The 9,324-nt window shown below is 42.7% G+C and overlaps 1 protein-coding gene across 1 annotated transcript; it reads left to right on the top strand.

Moving 5' to 3' along the window:
- The first annotated feature begins 3,207 nt into the window (after nt 1–3,207).
- On the top strand, nt 3,208–5,578 carry sp8b (sp8 transcription factor b). The gene has a single exon (XM_072393300.1). It carries the CDS (start codon nt 3,238–3,240, stop codon nt 4,540–4,542), a length of 1,305 nt encoding a protein of 434 aa, XP_072249401.1. The 5' UTR covers nt 3,208–3,237; the 3' UTR covers nt 4,543–5,578.
- The last annotated feature ends 3,746 nt before the right edge of the window (nt 5,579–9,324 follow it).

The following is a 9,324-nucleotide window of genomic DNA, read 5'->3' as shown; positions in this document are numbered from 1 at the left end:
AGTCCCCAAGCTGCCGTCCTTACCTTGCACCTCAAATGCCTAAAACCACCATTGCGCACAATATAGCCTAAGAAAAAAAAAAGTCCATCCTCTGGAAAAAAACAACCCAAAACATTATTATTTCAAGAAGGAAAACCAACTGTCCTACTGTCGATGTTTAGCTGTTTTATAATAAAAGATGAACATGATTTGCTGGTATTAAAAAAAAGAAAAGGTGTACAGTTTGCATGCGTGAGGAGGAAACAGGGGTCAGTGGAATTTTCCCAAGTTATTCCTAATTGAATTGCCAGTGTAACATTTCTCTGGCATGTCGAACAATCCCACCGGCAGCAGGAGATGCTGCGTTTCTGCGCTGGGAGCAAACGCCGAGAGTCAATACATGAGCTGCGGAGCTGCGGAACACGGTATGTTAGTTTTTTTTTTCATTATTTTATTTGTCACCGTCACTTTAGCGCGTTTTTTATTCGCCTCGGGTGCTGTGGCACATTATTTCGCAGCTTGATTTTCCACAGCTTGTGTGAACGTTTAGTTTGACAGGAATGAAATAATGAATAGGACTGATACAGTTGATTTATTATCCCCAACGTTAATAAGCCAGGTGGTGGTGGTGGTGTGTGTTATATAAATATATATATATATATGTATATGTATATGCTTTTATAATCTGTGGGCTATTTATCGCGAGGCCCGCAAACTGGCATCCCTTTTAGTTTTAACATGCAGAGTAGTGAGACGGTACTAAATTATTCCTGTAATAGATGTCAGATCATTTGCACAATTGTTTCTAAATATTGGTAAATATTTGCAACCACGACACACAGGCGCTGCGAGATTAATCACTGAAATGCAACAAGAATAAATGCATGTATGATGCTGATGCACCTGCTTTGGAATCTTTCACACGATGCAACGTGGGGAATAATTTAGTCTCTGCTTATTTTATTTTTTTTCCCCCACTCTCTCTGTATTTGTTTTTACACCTCGTGGTAAAGGAGCCCTAAATCCAAAAAGCTGTTGTCCAATCCCAGAAACACAAGAATTAATCAGATAGTCCATCTATCACGCTGTGTAATAAAGGAAGCGACATGGGTTAGGCAGATGATGTGATGAATAATCCCTGGTCGTTTTAATTAACTTTTCCCTGTCCTGTAATGACCAAGCTGGTCAACAGACCCGGTCAATAAGCATGTTAATATCAAACAAATAAAACCGCGGATGATTAAAAACCTCCCGCGTTATTAAATTTGAAATTCAAATGAAATTTATGCTTCCAACACACACTGCATGCTAATAGCCCCGACAGAGAGTCCCAGGGTTCAACACACGCTTTGCCTACAACTTCTTATTATGTAACGTCAGCTTCCTCGGTAGGTTTAGCAAAATGTCAGCGGGAGAAGTGACGAACCAATTCAATAGAACTAAGTTATCATTTTGTTTTCAGACACAGAATGCAGGCACTTACTCCAAATAATTTGATCTAACCCGCATCACCAACGCCATGTATATCGCCAAAAGCCCACGTCACTTACTACATAATGTGTGCTGCCAAAAAAATGCATCCATATTTCTGAATTTGGTCATGTAGAGGCAGCAAATCTTCAAAAGTCAACTACATTGACCTCTCATCTGCTGTTTTAGGCTAATATAGCCTATAATGAAATGAATAATCCCCCCCACTAGCACCACGGAATGCGCTGTGTAGCAGTTTTAATCAAAACTGCCAAGGTAATTGAACACAATTACAGTAATGTGCAATATAGGTCCACGACCAGAACAATGCAGCCTTTATATCTCGTGTAATAGTTTGTGTATATTAACTCTTAAGAAGTTAAAAACATGAAAATACCCCCCCCCCCCCCCCCCCCTCCGGGATAAATCATTCCAGAGACAGAAGAACTGTAGGATACGAGGAGGTACTTGTAGAAATGAAATAAATAAATAAATAAAAGGATCTGAAGATTAAAAATAAGAATAGAAATAAAAAAAGACACGCGCACACACACATCTAAAAACTTTCACCGCACTGAAACATGCTGATATACACCGAGCTACAGGATAAAGTGGAGCTCACCTATACTTCAGATTTAATACACATTTATAGTGGTAGAAAGAGTTTATTTTTTTTTTTTAGCTGACGTCATTTCAAACAAGGAATAAACAGGGAACAAGGAAGGGAAAAAAAGGTAAGTGAGTCAGAGGCCGCTGCTTTTCTTGTGGCGGTGACTATCCCGACGTTCACCAACTTTTTCTTTTTTATATCTATATACATATGTATTCATTTATTTATACAAGTTTTACCCCCATATCACCAGCCTCATCCCGTCATTCCTCCCTCTTTAAATTTATGGAATGTGATGTTCTGTAAAATTTCAATAAGTGCCCCCCTAATTCCTCCTTCCTAATTCGCTCTCATTTAACTTTACCTTCCTTCCGCTGTCTTTTATTATGGAGGGGGCGGTGGAGGGAGGGATGGAGGGAGGGGGGGTGGAGGAGGGTGGAGAGCTGTCTGAGGCGCTCTATTGATGACCTCACGGTAGTGTGTGGCAGTGCGGCGGGACGGGGCAGCTGATTGGTCGCCCGTGTCACAGCGGCACTTCAAAGCCGGAGAGGAGCCTACAATTGTGGAAGAATGGGCGGAACACATCATTGTATTGCACACCTCTAAAAAAAACAGTGCTCTGATTCATAAATATAAAAAGATCCTCTGAGGAGGGCAGTGTTTTTGTGTGATGGCAACTTCACTTCTAGGGGTGAGTCTAAAAGACTTTCTTACTGGTTTAATTAGTTCTTGTCATTGTCCTGCGGTGGGGGATTAAACTTACAGCGTTTGCAAAGTAGCAGCAAAGCCAGTGTGTCGCTTATATTTTCAGCAGGCGGTTCGCGCGAGAAAGCCGAGGCTCTGTAGACGGGTTCCAAGTTTCTAGTTGTGCTTAAAACACGCATGTTGTCCTTGGTGCGCAGCTTGGAGTTCATTTGTAAGCACCGTTTGTTGTCTACTCTCTGTTCGCCCAGGTAGGAAGTGACAATAATCTACCGTGAGGATTTTCCAAAACTTTAAAGACTGAATTCAGAGATTGTGAGTCTGCTCCGGATGAGAAAAGCATCGCTGCTCTCTGCTGATAAAGCATCGAATGTGTGTGATTAACCTGTTAAGCTTGATTGAAACTGAACAGTCACTTACAAGGTTTTTCTTGTCCTTTTCAGGAGGAGCCGAGGTTAGGATCGACTCCTTTAGCCATGTTAGCTGCAACATGTAACAAAATAGGGAGTCCCAGCCCTTCACCGTCCACAATTTCGGATAATTCCTCGTCGTTTGGAAAAGGCTTCCACCCATGGAAAAGAGCCGCCGCGAGCAGCTGCAGCCTCGGATCCGGCCTGTCCGGTTTCGGTGTGTCCCGAAATGGATCTGGCATCTCGGACTCTTTCGGCACCAACAACTCCACCGGATCCAGTGCCTTCTCTCTCACGTCTGGTACCTCATCTAGTTCCCACTTTGGAAACGATTATTCTGTTTTCCAAGCCTCCGTTTCGAGCAACTCTCAAGAGTCCAGCCACCAGCCTGTTTTCATCTCCAAGGTGCACACGTCAGTGGACAGTTTGCAGGGCATCTATCCGAGGATGAGCGTTGCGCATCCGTACGAGTCCTGGTTCAAATCCTCCCATCCCGGTATCCCCGCAGGAGAGGTTGGTACCACCGGAGCCTCTGCGTGGTGGGATGTGGGAGCGGGATGGATTGACGTTCAAAACCCTAATGGAGCAGCACTACAAACGCCTTTACATTCCGGTGGACTCCAGACCTCATTACACTCTCCCCTTGGCGGATATAATTCTGATTATTCGAGTTTAAGTCACTCTGCTTTTAGTACAAGTCCCTCTCCACACCTGTTGACAACCGGCCAGCACCTGATGGACGGTTTCAAGCCGGTGTTATCCTCTTATCCGGACACAAGTCCCTCTCCACTAACCGGAGCAGGGGGGACAATGCTCTCCGGGGGTCCGCCTGCATCTTTAGCGGGTTCTCCGAGGTCATCTGCCCGGCGATACTCAGGCAGAGCCACCTGCGACTGTCCAAACTGCCAGGAGGCAGAGAGATTGGGACCGGCGGGCGCCAGCCTCCGGAGAAAAGGGCTCCACAGCTGCCACATCCCCGGCTGTGGGAAGGTGTACGGCAAAACGTCGCACCTTAAGGCGCATTTGAGGTGGCACACCGGCGAGAGGCCGTTCGTGTGCAACTGGCTCTTTTGCGGGAAGAGGTTCACGCGCTCCGACGAGCTCCAGCGACATTTACGCACACACACCGGGGAGAAACGATTCGCTTGTCCGGTGTGCAACAAGAGATTTATGCGTAGCGACCACCTGAGTAAACATGTAAAAACTCACAGCGCCGGGGGATCGGCCGGCTCTGGCTCCGGGGGCAGCGGAGGGAAGAGGGGGAGTGATACCGACAGCGAGCACAGCGCACCGGGAAGCCCTCCATGCCATTCCCCTGACCTGTTGCACCCACCCGAGTCAACCCAGGCAGTGGGTATGAACGGCCTCTAAACTCTCCCCGGTGAAGTAAAAAAAAAAAAAAAAAAAAAAACAAAACAAAACAAACTGTACAACAACAAAGTGTTGTGGTGAAATTGTCCGACAGGACACGAGAGTGGACATACTTTGTTGTATGCGAGATGTTTCATCCTGTGTGTTGTCATTCAAAGAGAAAATAGAGGCCCGTGCGTTCCTTTGACTTTTATCCCCCCCCCCTTCCAAGTGTTTAAGACTACTAACTGCATCATTCCATAGCTGTCCCATCAGAAACTTCTCCAGGCTTCATCTGCGGTGTGAAAGTGAAATCTAGTTCTTGTGTGGAGCAGAGCACAAGTGATACTTTCAGCAAGGTGTTTTTTCTTTTTTTTTTTTTACAGAAATACAGAAAGGAAGAAAAAAAAACTATAACGTATAGCTGTGAGATAATTGGGGACCGAAAAAGTCTTACTACCGCTGTTATACACGTAGTTGTGAAACCAAACACTGGCACTTTATTATCGAACAAGAGGAATTGTTTTTTTTGTCACTCACTGAGGATGGACAGCTATTTACCCGTTAGGCTATGGTTCAGTACGCGGAGATGTGGGGTGCAGCGGCTTTCAAGTGATCCGTCTCATCCCAGAACGTAAAGGAGCGATCGTAGGTCCAAGTCCCACAATTGCTATTCACGCCACACTAGTGCGCCAAGTTTGTAAGGAGGCCAGCCGAGCTTATACTTACACTTTAACTTTGCTGCAGATCGTGTTGTGTATATAAAAGAAATGTAGGTTAGAATAATTACAGCCCAATGTAAAGGTGAGCAATGTATTTGTCCAGGAGACGATTTTGTATAGGTATTTCTAGTTGTATATGGACTCTAGTAAATATTTGAAAATATACGGAAATGTACTTGGATTTTCTTTGACATGTATGAAATGTATTGTGGGGAGTTATATTTAACCACGAGTTTTCTTGTATTTAGGGGGTCTATCGTTAGGCGCACTTTGAATTTATTTGTATGGTTTTGAAATCATTTACTTGTTTTTTTTTGCCCACTCGTTTAATTTAAGCAAGCATGTTGTAAAGTGATTTTAATTTTACAATGATATTTTTTCTCTCTCTCTCTCTCTCTATCTCTCTCTCTCTCCCTGAGAATGGCTTTTTATGTGAGCCACTCAATAAAGTCAGTATGAATTCAGACGCAGCTCGATCGACTCAGTTTGTTTGATTGTTGAGTCGATAAATCCATTTCTTAACAGAAAAAGAGATACTCTAAAAGTAGGGTGGGTTTTTTGTTGTTGTTGTTTTTTTTTTCTCCCCTCGCATCACATCACATGAATTGCTTTAAATGATGAACGCGGAGACTGTATATCCCGAGCTTTCATAAAGTTAATGTGCAGCTGGTGGTATTTACGTGTTCTTTTTAAATCAAAGGGCCCACAGCAACGTCAGGGCCTCATCTGACAGCAGCTGAAAAAAAAAGAAAAAACTCTTATGGGGCCTCTAAGAGTGGAAGAATTATATGTTATGACGATTTGAATATGGGATGATTATCTTTGATTGTTTTGGCTTTTATTTTCTCCCTCTTCTATGAAAATCTCACACGTCTAAATCGCTGCTTTATTCTAAGTTCGTGTGAGTGTGTGTTAGAAAACTAAGTGTCTCGACGTTTTAAACCACATTTCTTCCCAGGCAGAACTATAATCTCTATTTCACTGTTTCGCTCTTGAAATGTACTTTTTCTATTTTTTATTTTTTCCCTTTCCTCCCGAAAGTTTCAAAAACACCATCTTCCAAGTTTCGTCCCGCGCGCTCAGCGCACTTTCCTCCAGCACACACTCGTCTTTTTTTATGTTACTTCAGAAAAATATTGCTGAGAAAGGTGCAGTGGGTTTAATTTTCTCCAAACGAAAAAAAAAAAGAAAAAGAAAACCACAAATCTATATGATATCGTCTTTAAATGTCCGGATAGTTTAACACGGATCATTGAAGGGAACGCAGTCCTTTACTCTGGGCGAGTTCACGTGAGGGCTTCTAAAAATAATACTAAAAATCAGCTTAGTGGTGAAAGCTTTAAGAGAACACAACAATGTTTTTGGTGACTTGTGACATTTATCTATCAGTTCAGACTATATCGATCTTAAATCTCCCTTTGCAACAGCCTGTTTGGACTAAACCAGACCACTTATTTAAGGCAAACAGGTAGCTCTCACATCCATTCATCAGCTTGGATTTTGTATTTTTCTATCGTGACAACTGATAACAGAGACAGGCCTTCGGACTAATTCCTTCTGTTTACATCATATCGTACACAATTGTTTTTTTTTTTTCCAAGCCGGTGTTATTTATCCCATTTGTCTCATTTTTCAGGCTTACAGAACAGTTTGCGCAATGACAAGAAAATAATCCACTATGACATGTAAAAAAAATAATAAATATGCGCGTGGAAAACGTCAGCACTTCGTTTACCCTCCTTTGAGTTTATTTTTCATTATTGTCAGGGCTCACTGTCGTGAAGAACAGTCAGCATCTTCCACGCTTGTGTTCGACCGTATTTGAAAGGCTACACAGCTTTACAGCGCCCTCTAGCGTTTTTATGTGCAACCAACAGCAATATAAAAACCGTCAGCTTTTCATCCATCTTGAGCAATTTGTGGCTCTGGTGTTATTTCCAAGCGATTAAAGCTCTCCAAACAGAGGCGTTTTCAGAGGTGCAGCATTTAACCGTTGGTGCTGTAGGCCTTGTTGGAAAAAAACCGAAGAAAAACTACAACCAAATACGAGGGGATCATCGACGTTCCGTGAGATGTGCATTAGGAGGGACAACAAAAGTTGGTCATCAGTCCCCACTTCAGCCACCTGGTCCTTTTGAAACACACCTGAGTCCTGGACGATGTGGGGACAAAGTGTTTCACTTTGGGTTTAAATGTGCATCCTGAATACTCACATGTGTCTCTGGTGTTGAATCCACCAGCAAGTTGGGGATTAAAGATACTTAAACTCGAGAATTTCTCACTTAGCAGTGCAGTAGCACATACCTCCAGAGATATGGGTGCACTGCTCACGGTGTCATTTACCTCCACAGTCTCCAAATGTGTCGTAAGAATGTCTGTGAAAACACCCATAAAACAGTAACTTGGTACATATATGATAAAACTATGAATCAACTGAGTTCAGTGGCACGGTTATCTGCGACTGAGTCCCAGTGACATCTGAGTCTGTAGCAAAGTTTCATTTAAAAAAGAGTCTGTAGGAGGCAGATTTTCGAGAGCTCAGCTTAAACTCTACTATCAGTGGCCACCACAGTTTTGGTCATCAGAAAACATTCAAGGACAATAGGCTAAAGAAACAAAATCATAAATCAGAGGGTTCGAGATTTTTTACTTTGACTCGGATTACCATAGAACATCGTTCAAGCTTTTGTTTCGGACAAGAGAAATAAGACTGTGAGAAAAAAAAAATGCATTGCTGGCGATGCTCTAAGGCCTCCTCTCTAGCACAGTGTTTGGTAAAGGATCTGTTTTTAATGTTCATACTGATGACTCAGCTTTAAAGGGAAAGGTATTTCAAATCCCCGAAAGAGTGTGAGGACTAATTTAAAGAAACATTACATTACAGAAGTGGTAAATCTATTATAAACTTTCATTTGACTGGAATTAATCATTCCATGTGTGGCCTAACTTCTTACCATGAACAGATAAAAACCGTGAGCTCATACAGATTTATTCCACTTAAAATGTCCTCTAACTCTCGAGGAGGAAAACAGTTATTTGTCAGCAGTCGATTAAAAACACTCTTTAATCTACCAGAAGGAGCCGATTTGTTCTTTAAAGACTCATTTCACTCCAACGTGGTGTGTGCTGCTCTGTGTTGTCATTTTATTATCACTTTCCCAGACTGTTGTAGTGTCACTTGGTCCGCTGAGGGACGTCCCACCACTGGCCTCATTTGAATGAAACTGGCCCCAGGAAGTGCACACATGCCAGGAAGAGAAGCAGCCAACTGTGGATGACGTGCACAATAAAGGCACACAGTGCGTTAGCAGCCAGTTCCGCTTTGATCCTGTCAAAGGAGAGGAATCGTATCAAGCCAAACTGGAGGAAACTTACATTGTCGACTCTGAGGTCGCATTTATATACATAAGCTGAATCACAGTCCTGACAGATCCGTCACGCAAATGGCAGCTGAATTGATATGATGAGATGCGTTTTTTTTTTTATTCTACCAGTAAATCACAGTGTTGCTGCATCACCCCTCAACAGTGATGCATCTGTGGCCAATTTTGTGGTTGGGATCACCAGCCGCACTGCAATTCTCATCAAAGCAGCCAATCTCATGGGAAAGGCAATTGGACGAGGGCCAGAGGTTAGTCAGAATAATTAACAGTAATTGCTGTAAGACTGACAGGCTGCCTGTATGCAATGTTTTCATCAGTTTGAATTAATTCACATCACAGGTTGTGTTTCACCTGTCTGATCAGTGGAAGGAATATCTATGTATTCAACCATTCTATAGACACCAGAAGGGGAGTGGTTAAACTAATGTGAGCCTAAAGGACGAGCTGTACAAAAATGCCTTCAACCAAAGATCCAAAGAGGATGCCTTTTTTTGGTTCAAATCTATGAAGCTGTTTAAATTCACATGAAGCATGAAAAGCAAAACTTTAGATTAAAAAGAAAAAAAAAGCAAGTTATGCAGTCTATGTTGTCGATAAGTGCCCTGTTACCTCCTCAAAGAGAAGTTGGAAAGGAAAGTGAAAGCCAAAATCCAAGACCTAAGCCAGCATCCTGGTGCAGAAGTTGTTTTTTTGGTATC

This window comes from Leuresthes tenuis, unplaced genomic scaffold, assembly GCF_036924035.1.
Source record: "Leuresthes tenuis unplaced genomic scaffold, fLeuTen1.0.hap1 SCAF_10, whole genome shotgun sequence".
Classification (NCBI taxonomy): domain Eukaryota; kingdom Metazoa; phylum Chordata; class Actinopteri; order Atheriniformes; family Atherinopsidae; genus Leuresthes; species Leuresthes tenuis.
The sequence above is the reverse complement of the archived record's forward strand: the minus strand, read 5'-3'. Positions and strand labels throughout refer to the sequence as shown.

Coding starts and splice junctions, on each gene's coding strand:
- sp8b (XM_072393300.1), top strand. CDS start 3,238: ATGTTAGCTGCAACATGTAACAAAATAGGGAGTCCCAGCCCTTCACCG.